The sequence below is a fragment of the Aegilops tauschii genome, chromosome 2, assembly GCF_002575655.3.
Source record: "Aegilops tauschii subsp. strangulata cultivar AL8/78 chromosome 2, Aet v6.0, whole genome shotgun sequence".
In the NCBI taxonomy this organism is placed as follows: Eukaryota; Viridiplantae; Streptophyta; class Magnoliopsida; order Poales; family Poaceae; genus Aegilops; species Aegilops tauschii.
The window spans coordinates 27,537,552-27,554,590 of record NC_053036.3 but is presented as its reverse complement, the minus strand read 5'-3'; the positions used below and the strand labels follow the sequence as shown (position 1 = coordinate 27,554,590).

The 17,039-nt window shown below is 46.7% G+C and overlaps 2 protein-coding genes across 2 annotated transcripts; one reads left to right on the top strand and one right to left on the bottom strand.

Annotated features, from left to right (window-relative positions):
* Positions 1-285: 285 nt before the first annotated feature.
* On the top strand, positions 286-1,890 carry LOC109733817 (ananain-like). Its single transcript, XM_020293060.1, has 4 exons — positions 286-766; positions 908-999; positions 1,216-1,417; positions 1,805-1,890. The coding sequence occupies exons 1-4, from the start codon at positions 286-288 to the stop codon at positions 1,888-1,890; spliced, it is 861 nt and encodes a 286-aa protein (XP_020148649.1).
* Positions 1,891-3,791: 1,901 nt separating this feature from the next.
* On the bottom strand, positions 3,792-5,454 carry LOC109739553 (probable long-chain-alcohol O-fatty-acyltransferase 4). The gene has a single exon (XM_020292970.3). It carries the CDS (start codon positions 4,981-4,983, stop codon positions 3,958-3,960), a length of 1,026 nt encoding a protein of 341 aa, XP_020148559.1. The 5' UTR covers positions 4,984-5,454; the 3' UTR covers positions 3,792-3,957.
* Between the last annotated feature and the right edge of the window lie 11,585 nt (positions 5,455-17,039).

Genomic DNA, 17,039 nt, shown 5'->3' with positions numbered 1-17,039 from the left:
TGGTCGTCATATGATCTATGTTAGTGTGCACGGCAACGCAACCTAGCACCTAGGTACCTAACGAACACTATTTATTTCATGTGCCAAGCCACATATGTATGCACCACTGCAAGAGACCAAGCGAAAATATGTAGCTCGTTACCATTCCTCCTCCACTACGTGGTGCACCAGCAGCATGCACATGCAGCGTTCGTCGCCGGCCGACACCACCGAAAGACGTGTTCCCGCGCTCCACCACGAGCACCATATAAACAAACAAATCTACAAATCGATCCATCGATCGATATGGCTTTCCCCCCTGGCAGATGGCCGGCGATCACTACTGCGATCTCGCTGGCATGGGCATGGGTGGCGGCGAGCGGCCGCGGGGTCGACGGGGGCGACATGCTGATGATGGACAGGTTCCTCCGGTGGCAGGCCACGCACAACCGATCGTACCCGAGCGCGGGGGAGAGGCTGCGGCGCTTCCAGGTGTACCACGACAACGTGGATTACGTCGACGCCACCAACCGCCGCGGCAACCTCACCTACCGGCTCGGCGAGAACCAGTTCGCCGACCTCACCCGGAAGGAGTTCCTCGCCAAGTTCATGTCTTACGACGGCAACGATCGCACCGAGGATGATAATACGGTCATCACGACGGCCCAGGGCGCCGACGCCAACATGTGGTCGTCTGGCGGCGTCAATGTCTCCTTGGATCCGGCCAGCGTGGACTGGAGGGCCAAAGGAGCCGTGGTGCCGCCCAAGACGCAAACCTCATCGTGTTGTACCTAAACGTCATCCATTTTCAACCTTATCAACTTATCAAGTACTCCATCCGTCCCATATTATTTCACATACTATGGGACGGAGGGAGTAGTACTGAGGTTTAACTAACTTTATTTGACACATGCGTGGATGGATGTAGTCAGCAGCTGGGCGTTCACGGCGGTGGCGACGATCGAGAGCCTCCACTCGATCAAGACGGGGAAGCTGGTGCCCCTCTCGGAGCAGCAGCTGGTGGACTGTGACCAGTACAACGGCGGCTGCAACCGCGGCTCCTTTCGCAGGGCCTTCCACTGGGTGCACCAGAACGGCGGCCTCTCCACGGAGGCGGAGTACCCATACAAGGCGGCGCAGGGGACCTGCGACACCGCCAAGTCCGACCACCATGTCGCCGCCATCACTGGCCACGCCTCAGTCCCAGCCTCGAATGAGCTCGCCATTGCCAAGCAGCCCGTGGCCGCGGCCATCGAGCTCGGCAGCGACATACAGTTCTATAAGAGCGGCGTCTACTCGGGCCCCTGCGGGACGCGTCTCCAGCATGTCGTCACCGTCGTCGGCTACGACGCCGATGAGTCCACAGGTGAGAAGTTCTGGATCGTCAAGAACTCGTCGGGCCAGACGTGGGGCGAGCGCGGCTACACCCGTAGGGAAAGTAGTGGCTGCACCCACTTTCGGTGCACCCACGGTGCACCCACGCAAGAAAACATATCAAAACATTTAGAAAAAATCTGAAACTTCGTAGAAATGATCATCAACAAATGTTATGAGGGCTTGCAAAGTTTGGTGGTCAAATAACATTCGAGAAACGCTCTACAAAAAAGACAAAATTGCAAAATCTGCTCAAACAGTGCACGTACATTTTGACTAATTTTCAGTGATTTTGTCTTTTTTGTAGAGAGCTCCTCGAATGTTATTTGACCACCAAATTTTGCAAGCCTCCATAACATTCGTTGATGATCATTTTCACGAAGTTTCAGATTTTTTCAAAATGTTTTGATATGTTTTTTTTGCGTGGGTGCACCGAGAGTGGGTGTAGAAGAACCACTCTCCATGCAGCGCAGAATCCTGGGCCCGGGGCTCTGTGGCATCATGCTCGATGTCGCCTACCCGACCATGTCAATGTGAATGTAGCTAGTATACTGCATCAAGCAATCATCATTGATCTACTTCACCCTGTATCTATTAATTAATTGTAACGCGTCCCGCACGTACGCATGTACATCGTCGACTCCACCGTAAGACTACATATCACTACGTCGATGTGTTTATTATTATTAATTAGTAGTACCCCAAATAAAGTTGCCAAGCACGATGGCGCCAAGCTTGTTGTGTCCAAATTCATCCTTCCTCACCCAGTTTAGCGGCACGTCAGTTGCCTGAAAACGCATTTTTGGTTAGTCAGATTTAGGAAGAAAGAAGCAGTGCAAATTGACCCAAAAAACTGGTGGTCACCGGGATTAGAAGGATTTGGGGGGGGAGCGGAGGCCGGGGCAGCGAGGCTGGCAAGGGAGCGCCACCGGCCATGGACAGCGGTGGCTGGCCATCCGGCCGGTGGTATGTTAGGTGGTTGGGGAATAAGAAGAAGATGGGGACTGGAGATTGAAGAAGAACCGCTTGTTTTGCATTGGACGCTTGAGACAAGTCAAGTGACCCAAATAGAATTTTGTCGACTTACCCCTATTCAATATCTTCCTCATCATTCTCCTTCGGTGACTAAGGGTGCTTAATTGGAGGAGGGTGTCTTATGGCGCGCCTACTCCTAAGAGTTAAGGATGAGAACGCTATTTTAGATTTTCAACAATTATGCAATATATGCTCCTTTCAATTATGGAGTTACTTGATCGGATCATATGGTATTCCACAAGCATAGCTATCAAATTGGCGGCCTTCGTCTACATATATAAGGGCCAAACAAAACCCGATAAAGGGGCAAGTTGATGCGGGGGCAAATACTTGCAACTAGATCATTCGATATGTGAAACGGTGATGGCTGGCCAGCCGGGCAAAGACGACATTGTGCTGGCTGAGCTGGGCCCCACGATGGCCATGCCATGGCGGCTCGGGACGACCAGCAGGTGGCTGCGGGATGTGAGGAGGAGGAGAGGAGACGTCGAGTGGTGTCGGGGCCTCGGTGGCACTGAGGTAGCGCGGCGGCTAGACGGGTGAGGGGTTGCGGCGGGTGACGCCATGGCCACGGATTGGCGCGCGAGGCGAGCTCGACGGCATGAGGCGCGAGGAGGTGAGTAGAGGAGGAGGCAGTGCGTAATGGGGTGGACCTCTGGCGGCACGGTGACAAGGCCGGGTGGACGGGTGGGATTTGGAGCTGCTTCTCCCTGCCGGCGGTGGACACTTGCTCACAGCTCAGGCGGTTGTAACACACATGGTGTTCGGTGGAATGTACTCCCTCTATTTCTTTTTAGTCCACATATAAGATTTGGTCAAAGTCAAACTTTATAAAGTTCGACTAACTTTATAAAATTTGACTAACTTTATAGAAAAATATATTGACATTTACAATACTAAAGTTATATGTTATGAAAATTAATTTCACCATTGATTTCATAATGTGAAAAAAATGAGACCAACCCAAGGGCTAACCCTCATTGGCATTTTTTTATAGGAGAAACTCCGCGAACACCATGGGTCCAAGCCGGGACTTGAACTCGGGTGGGCTGGCAGCAACCTCAGCTGTCCAGCCAACGGGTCGACGCCCCGTCCTCTTGGTTTCATAATATGAATGTTGATATCTTTTTTCTACAAAGCTAGTAAGTTTGCCTTTAACCAAATCTTATACGCAAACTAAAAAGAAACGAAAGGAGTACAAAGAGGAGAGAAGTGTGTGCATGCTGACAGGTGGCCCTCGTCCAGTTTAATGACCCGGTGGCTCTTACAGTCGGCCCCGTCCTTCAATAACGGTGTTAACATGTGTTTAATGACCGACCAGTGTTCGAAAAACTGTCAGTACAATGGTGACATGTTTCTCAAAGAAGTGAAACATGGTGTTCCTTTTTATCTAGGATCAACAAATATGTTTTTGTGATTTACTCATAAAAATAAATAATAGAATACACAACAAAAAACAATACATCAAAGACGGATGATTCATGCACGGGATCTCCCGGAATTGCTTTTCTCCAGACTACAAAAGCTGAGCATTCGATTTGTAATTTTGTATACGTGGGGTTGATCTTTCTAACTTTTGCTCCGTTGACCATACGACGGAACTTTCCCGCCGGCGTCGAGGAAGAAAGCCCCCACTGCGGCCCACTCCTCCATCAGCTTCTCCTCGACCCCGGGAAGAAGAGCCGGGAAGAAGAGCCAGAACGACGTGGCCGTCACGAACAGCCCCACCAGCGCCGTGGCCACGGGGCGCTGCAGGGGCGGCCACCCGCTCGTCGCCCACCGCCGCGCCCACCACCCCTCGGCGACGCAGCAGACGCCGTGGAGGACGAAGAACGCGGCCATCCCGCCGCTGGGCGGCCACCGCAGGCTGAGGTAGCACACCATGGCCTCGTGCATCAGCCCGGACACCGCGAACGAGGCCAGCACGCCGGCGGCGCTCCCTGCGCGGGCGCGCACGGGGTCGTAGACCGACGGCCGGAGGATGGCGGACACCATGAGGTTCCACCGCCGGCCCCAGAAGTCGCGCAGCGACGAGGCCAGGTACGGCCGGTCGAACTGCGGCTCCATCTCCATGCCGAGCGCGCCGCCGGCGGCCGCGATGCAGGGGAGGAGGAGGTCGAAGAAGCAGTACATGTGGACGCCGTACAGCGCGAGGCGCGCGTAGAGGTGCATCCGGTCGCTGAACTGGTAGAGCCAGAGCAGGACGGCTATGACGGCGACCTTGACCGCGCAGGAAACGAGCGACACCGGCTTGCCGGCCTTGGCCGGCGCCGCTGCTCCGCGGAGCTTGACGGGGAGCAAGGCGGTGAAGAGGAACGTGAGCACGGGCAGCGCTGGGTCGAGCGGCCCGCGGCCGGCGGCGAGGAGGGCGACCTTGAATGTGCCGAGCCAGGCGAGGAAGAAGGCGGCGGTGCCCCGGACGTTGGTGGAGGAAGTGCACGCCAAGGGCGCGGCGGCGAGGAACGCGAGCACCGGGAGCAGCGCGACGAGGCGGGGGAGGCCGGGCCGGAGGAGGGACGACGACGCGCGCGCGTACAGCGCGGCGGCCGCGGCGGCGAGGCACACCTTGGGGATGCTGTCCTGCAGGAACTCCATGGCTGGCTGAACTGGATGGATTGAGTTCCAAGAGCGAAGACCCGATCTGGCAATAGAGAATGAAGAGAAAATTTGTTCAGTAAGCAAGTGGCGCTGTCAGATTATTTAACTGAGCAGTGTCAGATAACACATGTGATATGCTAATTAATTCTTCATCCAGAGTTTGACGTTGAACTACTGTACGAAACACGCCGTAGCGTGTGATAGTACAAATCAAAAGTAGTGCCCAATAAACTACTACCGCCATTTCAAAATAATTGAAGTTCTAGCTTGTCCAAGTCAAATTTCATTAAGTTTGACAAAGATATATCAATTTCTACAACACCAATATATAGTGTTACTATTCATCACCCAAGGTGCAGAATAGGTTATTCTTCACCCGAGGTAATCTTACGACCATTTCATAATTAAATTATGTTTGGAATTCAAATAGTTACATTCCTATTGATTTACTACGTAAAATTTGGCAAAAAAAATAAAAATATAGGTCATAAGACAAGAAAATTTGCAGTTTATGTGTATTCTACACTATGTTTTTACGTTTGTAATTTTACATAACATAAAATATTTTTTACGATGATTATTTTTTTATGGTCTCTTTTTACATCGAAAATAAGACAAAACTTACGGAACGTAAAATTACGGTGCATTGATGATAAAATAAAGGGGGGGAGGGGGTGAAAAATAACTATTCCTCACCCAGGGTGATGAGTAGTCAATCCCTATATATATAGTTGATATTCTAGATTTTAATAGATTGTTCTGTAAGTTTAGTCAAACTTTCAAATGTTTGACTGAAGATAATTTTATAACTTCAATTATTTTGAAACGGAGGGAGTAGCAAGCAACTCCTATGTTTTTTTTACATTCCATTAAATTTCAACTATATTTATTGGGCTTCCCGCAGAAAAAGAACTCTATTTATTGGGCGTCCTGGGTTGGCCCACGTCACACGTCAGCCAACTAATTATGAACAAGGACAAGTCACGTGTGTGTCATCCGATCAGGGAGCCTGGTATTTTTCTTCTTCTTTTCAAAATAGTAATTTTTTATGTCACAAAAAATATTTTTTTCTACGTGTCTACAGATGTGTTGTATGTGGGTGCACATTTTCATCAGTATACGATCGAGAACTATACAAAAACACATGAACCAAAATGGGCTTGTATTTTGTTGTTTTTTGGCCAGAATGTTGTCTTCTTTGTGTAGCCCACAATTTGTTTTATTATGTTGAAACTTTGCAAATACCTAGAGAACATGCGTGTGTTTGCAACACAAATATTTTACTGTAAAATGTCAATTTTGAGTTTTGCAAAATGTTGGGCTCCTTGGAGCAAGGAGCCCAGGACCCAAAACATCGCTCCCTCCCACCTCCTCACATGGCCATCCTATTGCCCACATCATCTCAACCTACCAACATGCTCACGAAGTGCCTGAGATATTCTCCTCCCTTCCCCGAGTTTAGTGCACCAGCGTCGTACCCGTCGAGCTTGCAACACATCTGGCCTGCTCGCTCGCAATGTCACTATCCTACTACAACGCATGGTCCCCGTCCTAATAACCCACTGCCGTCTTGTAGCATCCAAAAGGATAGTGCACAACCGACCTCGTAACACCTAACTATCCGCCCTCATAGCACATTGTCCTTGTCGCATCATAGTCTTCGTCCTCACGGCATGGATGGTGCCCTATAACACCTCAACCCCTCCCGTGAGCACATTGAAGCACCAACGATTTACTTGCAACACGTGTGGTAGGGGTAGTCGGGCATGAACTCTTCCAGCGCCCAGTAGTTGGCCATGCACAGACCCGCCGGCTTGCAGCATGTGGACGATGCTTGAAACAATAGCGAAAACGCGGTGGCGGTGTGCTTTGCAAATATGAGTGGCATGCTTGCAACATGTGGCTGGCGGTACAGTAACAATAATTTACGACGTGGTCGGCGGTGGTGAAATCGTAGTGTCAACCATGAAGAATGAGAGGGACTTTAGATAAAGAAGATAGAACTGATAGAGTAGATAGGAGAGCTTGGCGATGGATGAGCCAGAATTTTTCTGGGAGGGAGCGAGGTCCACAAGGGGCACGTGGCAGACGATGAGGGTGGTTGATGAGAGTAAGGAATGAGCTAATGGATTTTATCATTTTACAAATTTATTTAGTCATTTTGGTGCATAAGGAAATAAACGCGTTTCAGTAAAAATATTTCACCTATCACGGTAGTATACACAAATTGATTTTCAAAAATATTCAGTTGGATTTTGATGAATTCAAACGGAAATTTTGGCCCCTTTGGCCGAAATGAGATCCGTAATAACTGAAATTCAGAGAAATTTAGTGTTTCAGTTGCAGTCAAAATATTTTGAAAACTAAAGTCAAAACCATGGTGGTATTCATATTCTGCATGAACGATTGTATTTCTATTTTTACCCTGGTTCTGGTAATACTAACATTGATAACTATTAGGGGACAAATATTCTTGAGAGAATGATTACATTTTCAAATTACCATTAGCTTATTTAAACAATGTTACTCCACACAAGTTTTTTTGTGGGTAAAACTCCACATAAGTTTGAAAGAGAAAAAAAACGTTGGAAGCCTCAAATCAGCTACAAGACACACAAAATCCCTCTTCATCCCGACCTTGCATCTTGCGTGCTCCGAAACTAGGTTGATGACTTTTGGAGGGGCCAAATATGAAAAATGACCATTTCAGAAGAAAAAAATGAACCTAGTTCTTCGGATCGGAAGTAACCACTTCTGAAAGGGCAAATGGGGGGAAGAACATAGGAAAGAGGGATGCTTTCAAAAAGTTTCTTTTTCAATTCGATCCTTTTCAAAAACACCACATACAACGACAATTTGTTTGAACAAGCATCATGGTCAACGGCATTTTTGCCCTTGCTCGGTCAGTCGCCATTATACCTGGCCATACCTCGGGCCGGGCCTAGCCAAGCCCGACGAAAAAAACCCAGGCCCGAGCCCGGCCCGGCCCGGCCATCGGGCCTATTTTCTGGGCCCGAGCCCGGCCCAAACACGTAAAAGCCCGTCGGGCTCCGGGCCGGCCCGGCCCAACCTTCAGAGAAATGCAAAAATGGCGGGCCCAGGCCCGGCCCGGCCCAACCTTCAGAGAAATGCAAAAATGACGGGCCCAGGCCCGGCCCGGCCCGGCCTTCAGGCTCAAGATCTAGGCCCGAGCCCGGCCTGAGGGCAGCGTCGGGCCGGGCCGGGTCGGGCTTTTTCAGGCCGGGCCGGCCGGGCCGGGCTTCCCATGGCCAGGTATAGTCGCCATTGAACATGCTGATGTGGCCCCAACTGAAAAGCCAAGGATTCAACATTTTCACAAGCACAATGAAGGAAAGATGGTTTATGAAGGTTGTGTTAGCTTTATCTGGTCGTAGGAAGATAAATCATTTGAGCCTAGCAATTCTCATGTGATGCACTAGTTGATAATTTCACCTATAATTCCATGCGCGCGAAAAGAACGGGGCATACGTCCATAGTTGCTATAAATCGACTGACCGTCCCCTCATAATAAAAGAGGGAAAACAGTTCCCTAGCTCGGAGAACAGGCAATGCAATCGATCCCCCCGCTCAAGGTGATTACCGATAAGGTAACCGACGCTGCTAGAGACATTGGTATCAGTGTTGATCAACTCCTAGGCACCGAGGAAGTCCTCGTGGCTGATGTAGCATGGCAATACGCCCCCGGGAAAACTCTGGCCAGACCTGAGCAGGTCCCACATCTATCAACACAAATGCGAAGATTGCATGAGTGGTACATGAAAAAAAGTAAAGAACGGGTGAGAGATGCTCATGGTGGAAGTCAAGGAAGAGCATTACTTCTATGAAAACGAGATATGCATTGAGTTTTCAGCAATTTTTCAGTTATACAATCAAGACGCACTCGACAAATCTATCGTCAGTTGCTATTGTTTGTAAGTGATTTCTTTCTGTAATTTAAGTCTCTAGCTCAGCTCGTTCATTGCCTGTAATTATCTTCACTATATTCTTTTATACGCTATTATGCAAAATGAAGATTCTCGAATGCAGAAGAGATGGAATCTATGACATTGGGTTCGTTGACCCATATATCATTAATGAAAAAATGATACAAGACCACCCCAAAGACTCAGAGGCTAACTTGCTAAGGTTTATGAATGCACAAAATACCAGAATAGAAATACTATTTCCTTACAACTTCAAGTGAGTGTTACTGTCTTGTACTACAAATTCTATTTTGCATACTCGATGTTAAGTGTAGTTGATGAGCTATGCATGCCTGCTTATATAAACGTGTGCGCAGGTTCCACTGGATCCTGCTAATCATTAAAGTTGACGATGGAACTATTGAAACCCTTGACTCACTAGGGAAAGACCCTTGAGAATACACCGGCGTGTTTAGGATGCTCGACATGTAATGTCAATCATTATCGCACTATATCGGCCTGTTGGAAATATGCCCTAGAGGCAATAATAAAATGGATATTATTGTATTTCCTTGTTCATGATAATTGTCTATTGTTCATGCGATAATTGTATTAACTGGAAACCGTAATACATGTGTGAATACATAGACCACAACATGTCCCTAGTAAGCCTCTAGTTGACTAGCTGGTTGATCAATAGATGGTTATGGTTTCCTTACCATGGACATTGGATGTCATTGATAACGGGATCACATCATTAGGAGAATGATGTGATGGACAAGACCCAATCCTAAGCATAGCACAAGATCGTAGTTCGTTTGCTAAGAGCTTTTCTAATGTCAAGTATCATTTCCTTAGACCATGAGATTGTGCAACTCCCGGATACCGTAGGAATGCTTTGGGTGTACCAAACGTCACAACGTAACTGGGTGGCTATAACGGTGCATTACAGGTGTCTCCAAAAGTGTCTGTTGGGTTGGCACGAATCGAGACTGGTATTTGTCACTCCGTATGACGGAGAGGTATCTCTGGGCCCACTCGGTAATGCATCATCATAATGAGTTCAATGTGACTAAGTAGTTAGTCACGGGATCATGCATTATGGAACGAGTAAAGTGACTTGCCGGTAACGAGATTGAACGAGGTATTGGGATACCGACGATCGAATCTCGGGCAAGTAACATACCGATTGACAAAGGGAATTGTATACGGGATTGATTGAATCCCCGACATCGTGGTTCATCCGATGAGATCATCGTGGAACGTGTGGGAGCCAATATGGGTATCCAGATCCCGCTATTGGTTATTGGCCGGAGAGATGTCTCGGTCATGTCTGCATGGTTCCCGAACCCGTAGGGTCTACACACTTAAGGTTCGGTGACGCTAGAGTTGTTATGGGAAATAGTATGTGGTTACCGAAGGTTGTTCGGAGTCCCGGATAGGATCCCGGACGTCACGAGGAGTTCTGGAATGGTCCGGAGGTAAAGATTTATATATGGGAAGTCATCATACGGTCACCGGAAGTATTCGGGGGTATGCCGGTATTGTACCGGGGCCACCGAAGGGGTTCCGGGGGTCCACCAGGAGGGTCCACCTGCCCCGGAGGGCCTTATGGGCTGTAGGTGGAAGGGAACCAGCCCCTAAGTGGGCTGGGCACAACCCTCCCCCTAGGGCCCATGCGCCTAGGGTTTGGGAAACCCTGGAGGGGGCGCCCCCCTTGACTTGGGGGGCAAGCCACCCTCCCTGGCCGCCGCCCCTCCCACCAGATGGGATCTAAGGGGCCGGCCCCCCTCTCCCTTGCCCCTATATATAGTGGAGGGGTGGGAGGGCAGCCGCACCCCCTGGCCTGGCGCAGCCCTCTCCTCCTCCAACTCCTCCTCCTCCTCCGTAGTGCTTAGCGAAGCTCTGCCGGAGAACCACGAGCTCCATTGCCACCACGCCGTCGTGCTGCTAGAGTTCTCCCTCAACTTCTCCTCTCCCCTTGCTGGATCAAGAAGGAGGAGACGTCCCCGGGCTGTACGTGTGTTGAACGCGGAGGCGCCGTCCGTTCGGCGCTAGATCGGATCTTCCGCGATTTGAATCGCTGCGAGTACGACTCCATCAACCGCGTTCTTGTAACGCTTCCGCTTAGCGGTCTTCAAGGGTATGAAGATGCACTCCCTCTCTCTCGTTGCTAGCATCACCTAGATTGATCTTGGTGACACGTAGGAAAATTTTGAATTATTACTACGTTCCCCAACAGTGGCATCATGAGCTAGGTCTATGCGTAGATTCTATGCACGAGTAGAACACAAAGTAGTTGTGGGCGATGATTTGTTCAACTTGCTTGCCGTTACTAGTCTTATCTTGATTCGGCGGCATTGTGGGATGAAGCGGCCCAGACCGACCTTACACGTACTCTTACGTGAGACAGGTTCCACCGACTGACATGCACTTGATGCATAAGGTGGCTAGCGGGTGTCTGTCTCTTCCACTTTAGTCGGATCGGATTCGATGAAGAGGGTCCTTATGAAGGGTAAATAGCAATTGGCATATCACCGTTGTGGCTTTTGCGTAGTTAAGAAACGTTCTTGCTAGAAACCCATAGCAGCCACGTAAAACATGCAACAACAATTAGAGGACGTCTAACTTGTTTTTGCAGGGTATGCTATGTGATGTGATATGGCCAAAAGGATGTGATGAATTATATATGTGATGTATGAGATTGATCATGTTCTTGTAATAGGAATCATGACTTGCATGTCGATGAGTATGACAACCGGCAGGAGCCATAGGAGTTGTCTTAATTTATTGTATGACCTGCGTGTCAATGAAAACGCCATGTAATTACTTTACTTTATTGCTAACCGTTAGCCATAGTAGTAGAAGTAATAGTTGGCGAGACAACTTCATGAAGATACGACGATGGAGATCATGATGATGGAGATCATGGTGTCATGCCGGTGACGAAGGTGATCATGCCGCGCCTCGAAGATGGAGATCAAAGGCGCAAGATGATATTGGCCATATCATGTCACTTTATGATTTGCATGTGATGTTTGTCATGTTTACATCTTATTTGCTTAGAACGACGGTAGCATAAATAAGATGATCCCTCACTAAAATTTCAAGAGACGTGTTCCCCCTAACTGTGCACCGTTGCGAAGGTTCGTTGTTTCGAAGCACCACATGATGATCGGGTGTGATAGATTCTAACGTTCACATACAACGGGTGTAAGCCAGATTTACACATGCGAAACACTTAGGTTGACTTGACGAGCCTAGCATGTACAGACATGGCCTCGGAACACAAGAGACCGAAAGGTCGAACATGAGTCATATAGTAGATACGATCAACATGGAGATGTTCACCGATGATGACTAGTCCGTCTCACGTGATGATCGGACACGGCCTAGTTGACTCGGATCATGTATCACTTAGATGACTAGAGGGATGTCTATCTTAGTGGGAGTTCATTAAATAATTTGATTAGATGAACTTAATTATCATGAACATAGTCAAAAGATCTTTGCAAATTATGTCGTAGCTTACGCTTTAGTTCTACTAAGATATGTTCCTAGAGAAAATTTAGTTGAAAGTTGATAGTAGCAATTATGCGGACTGGGTCCGTAAACTGAGGATTGTCCTCATTGCTGCATAGAAGGCTTATGTACTTAATGCACCGCTCGGTGTGCTAAACCTCGAGCGTCGTCTGTAGATGTTGCGAAACATCTGACATACACGTTTTGATGACTACGTGATAGTTCAGTGTGTGATGCTAACGGTTTAAAATTGTGGCACCAAAGACGGTTTTGAAACGTCGCAGAACATATGAGATGTTCCAAAGACTGAAATTGGGATTTCATACTAGTGCCCACGTCAAGAGGTATGAGACCTCTGACAAGTGTCTTAAGCCTGCAAACTAAGGGAGAAAAGCTCAATCGTTGAGCATGTGCTCAGATTGTCTGAGTACTACAATCGCTTGAATCGAGTGGGAGTTAATCTTCTAGATGAGATAGTGATGGTTCTCCAAAGTCACTGCCACCAAGCTACTAGAGCTTCGTGATGAACTATAACAAATCAGGGATAGATATGATGATCCTTGAGCTATTCGTGATGTTTGACACCACGAAAGTAGAAATCAAGTAGGAGCATCAATTGTTGATGGTTAATAAAACCACTAGTTTCAAGAAGGGCAAGGGAAAGAAGGGATACTTCATGAAACGGCAAATCAGTTGCTGTTCTAGAGAAGAAACCCAAGGTTGAACCCAAACCCGAGACTAAGTGCTTCTGTAATGAGGGGAACGGTCACTGAAGCAGAACTACCCTAGATACTTGGTAGATGAGAAGGTAGGCAAGGTCGACAGAAGTATATTGGATATACATTATATTAGTGTGTACTTTACTAGTACTCCTAGTAGCACCAGGGTATTAGATACCGGTTCGGTTGCTAAGTGTTGGTAACTCAAAATAAAAGGCTACGGAATAAACGGAGACTAGCTAAAGGTGAGATGACGATATGTGTTGGAAGTGTTTCCAAGATTGATGTGATCAAGCATCGCATGCTCCCTCTACCATCGAGATTGGTGTTAAACCTAAATAATTGTTATTTGGTGTTTGCGTTGAGCATAGACATGATTGGATTATGTTTATCGCAATACGGTTATTCATTTAAGGAGAATAATGGTTACTCTGTTTATTTGAATAATACCTTCAATGGTCTTACACCTAAAATGAATGGTTTATTGAATCTCGATCGTAGTGATACACATGTTCATGCCAAAAGATATAAGATAGTAATGATAGTACCACATACTTGTGGCACTGCCACTTGAGTCATATTGGTATAAAACGCATGAAGAAGCTCCATGTTGATGGATCTTTGGACTCACTCATTTTTGAAAAGATTGAGACATGCGAACCATGTCTATTGGTTGATATGCATGAAGAAACTCCATACAGATGGATCGTTTGAACTCACTTGATTTTGAATCACTTGAGACATGCAAATCATGCCACATGGGCAAAATGACTGAAAGGCCTCTATTTCAGTAAGATGAAGCAAGAGAGCAACTTGTTGGAAGTAATACATTTGATGTGTGCAGTCCAATGAGTGATGAGGCACGCAGTGGATATCGTTATGTTCTTACTTCACAGATGATTTGAGTAGATGCTGAGAATATTTACTTGATGAAACACAAGTCTGAATTATTGAAAGGTTCAAGTAATTTCAGAGTGAAGTTGAAGATCGTCGTGACAAGAGGATAAAATGTCTGTGATATGATCATAGAGATGAATATCTGAGTTACGAGTTTGGCACACAATTAAGACATTGTGGAAATTGTTTCACAACTAATACCGCCTGGAACACCATAGTGTGATGGTGTGTCCGAACATCATAACTGCACCCTATTGGATATGGTGCATACCATGATGTCTCTTATCGAATTACACTATCGTTTATGGGTTAGGCATTAGAGACAACCGCATTCACTTTAAATAGGGCACCACGCAATTCCGTTGAGACGACACCGTATAGAGAAACCTATGCTGTCGTTTCTTAAAAGTTTGGGGCTGCGACGCTTATGAGGAAAAGTTTCAGGCTGATAAGCTCGAACCCAAAGCGGATAAATGCACCTTCATAGAATACCCAAAACAGTTGGGTATACCTCCTATTTTAGATCCGGAAGCAAAGTGATTGTTTCTAGAAACATGTCCTTTCTCGAGGAAAAGTTTCTCTCGAAAGAATTGAGTGGGAGGATGGGGAGACTTGATGAGGTTATTGAACCATGACTTCTACTAGTGTGTAGCAGGGCACAGGAAGTTGTTCCTGTGGCACCTACACCAATTGAAGTGGAAGCTTATGATAGTGATCATGAAACTTCGGATCAAGTCACTACCAAACCTCGTAGGACGACAAGGATGCATGCTACTTCAGAGTGGTACGTAATCCTGTCTTGGAAGTCATGTTGCTAGACAACAATGAACCTACGAGCTATGGAGAAGCGATGATGGGCCCGGATTCCGACGAATGGCTCGAGGCCATAAAATCCGAGAGAGGATCCATGTATAAAAACAAAGTGTAGACTTTGGAAGAACAACTTGATGGTCGTAAGGCTGTTGGGTGCAGATGGATTTTAAAAGGAAGACAGACAATGATGGTAAGTGTCACCATTAAGAAAGCTCGACTTGTCGTTAAGATGTTTTCCGGCAAGTTCAAGGAGTTGACTGCGATGAGACTTTCTCACTCGTAGCGATGCTAAGAGTCTGTTGGAATTATATTAGCAGCTACTGCATTATTTATGAAATCTTGCAGATAGGATGTCAAAACATTGTTTCCTCGACGATTTTCTTGAGGAAAGGTTGTATGTGATACAACCAGAAGGTTTTGTCAATCCTGAAAGATGCTAACAAGTATGCAAAGCTCCAGTAATCCTTCTAAGGATTGGAGTAAGCATCTCGGAGTTGGAATGTACGCTTTGATGAGATGATCAAAGATTTTGGGTTTATACAAAGTTTATGAGAAACTTGTATTTCCAAAGAAGTGAGTGGGATCTCTATAGAATTTCTGATGAGTATATGTTGTTGACATATTGTTGATCAGAAATGATGGAAAACATACAGGGTTATTTGAAAAGTGTTTTTCAATGCAAAACCTGGATTAAGCTACTTGAACATTGAGCATCAAGATCTATAAGGATAGATCGAAAACGCTTAATAGTACTTTCAAATGAATGCATACCGTGACAGGATTTTGAAGGAGTTCAAAATAGATCAGCAAAGAAGGAGTTCTTGGCTGTGTTACAAGGTGTGAGTATTGAGTAAGACTCAAGACCTGACCACGGCAGAAGAGAGAGAAAGGACGAAGGTCGTCCCCTATGCTTTAGACGTAGGCTCTACAGTATGCTATGCTGTGTGCCGCACCTGAAGTGTGCCTTGCCATGAGTTAGTCAAGGGGTACAAGAGTGATCCAGGAATGGATCACATGACAGCGGTCGAACTTATCCTTAGTAACTACTGGACTAAGGAATTTTCTTGATTATGGAGGTGGTGAAAGAGTTCGTCGTAAAGGGTTGCGTCGATGCAAACTTTGACACTATCTGGATGACTCTGAGTAGTAAACCGGATTCGTATAGTAGAGCAGTTATTTGGAATAGCTCCAAGTAGCGCGTGGTAGCTGCATCTACAAGATGACATAGAGATTTGTAAAGCACACACGGATCTGAAAGGTTCAGACCCGTTGACTAGTAACCTCTCTCACAAGCGAGATATGAACAAACCCCATGGGTGTTGGATTCATTATAATCACATAGTGATGTGAACTAGATTATTGACTCTAGTGCAAGTGGGAGACTGTTGGAAATATGCCCTAGAGGCAATAATAAAATGGTTATTATTGTATTTCCTTGTTCATGATAATTGTCTATTGTTCATGCTATAATTGTATTAACTGGAAACCGTAATACATGTGTGAATACATAGACCACAACATGTCCCTAGTAAGCCTCTAGTTGACTAGCTCGTTGATCAATAGATGGTTATGGTTTCCTGACCATGGACATTGGATGTCATTGATAACGGGATCACATCATTAGGAGAATGATGTGATGGACAAGACCCAATCCTAAGCATAGCACAAGATCGTGTAGTTCGTTTGCTAAGAGCTTTTCTAATGTCAAGTATCGTTTCCTTAGACCATGAGATTGTGCAACTCCCGGATACCGTAGGAATGCTTTGGGTGTACCAAACGTCACAACGTAACCGGGTGGCTATAAAGGTGCATTACAGGTATCTCCGAAAGTGTCTGTTGGGTCGGCACGAATCGAGACTGGTATTTGTCACTCCGTATGACGGAGAGGTATCTCTGGGCCCACTCGGTAATGCATCATCATAATGAGCTCAATGTGACTAAGTCGTTAGTCACGGGATCATGCATTACGGAACGAGTAAAGTGACTTGCCGATAACGAGATTGAACGAGGTATTGGGATACCGACGATCGAATCTCGGGCAAGTAACATACCGATTGACAAAGGGAATTGTATACGGGATTGATTGAATCCCCGACAACGTGGTTCATCCGATGAGATCATCGTGGAACATGTGGGAGCCAATATGGGTATCCAGATCCCGCTATTGGTTATTGGCCGG

What these genes read in the sequence shown, in the direction of transcription:
- LOC109733817 (XM_020293060.1), top strand. Translation starts at nt 286, where the DNA reads ATGGCTTTCCCCCCTGGCAGATGGCCGGCGATCACTACTGCGATCTCG. An exon ending in GACGCAAACCTCATCGTGTT is followed by an intron (nt 767 to 907) that starts GTACCTAAACGT and finishes GGATGGATGTAG; the next exon opens with TCAGCAGCTGGGCGTTCACG. An exon ending in CCCTCTCGGAGCAGCAGCTG is followed by an intron (nt 1,000 to 1,215) that starts GTGGACTGTGAC and finishes ATTGCCAAGCAG; the next exon opens with CCCGTGGCCGCGGCCATCGA.
- LOC109739553 (XM_020292970.3), bottom strand. Translation starts at nt 4,983, where the DNA reads ATGGAGTTCCTGCAGGACAGCATCCCCAAGGTGTGCCTCGCCGCCGCG.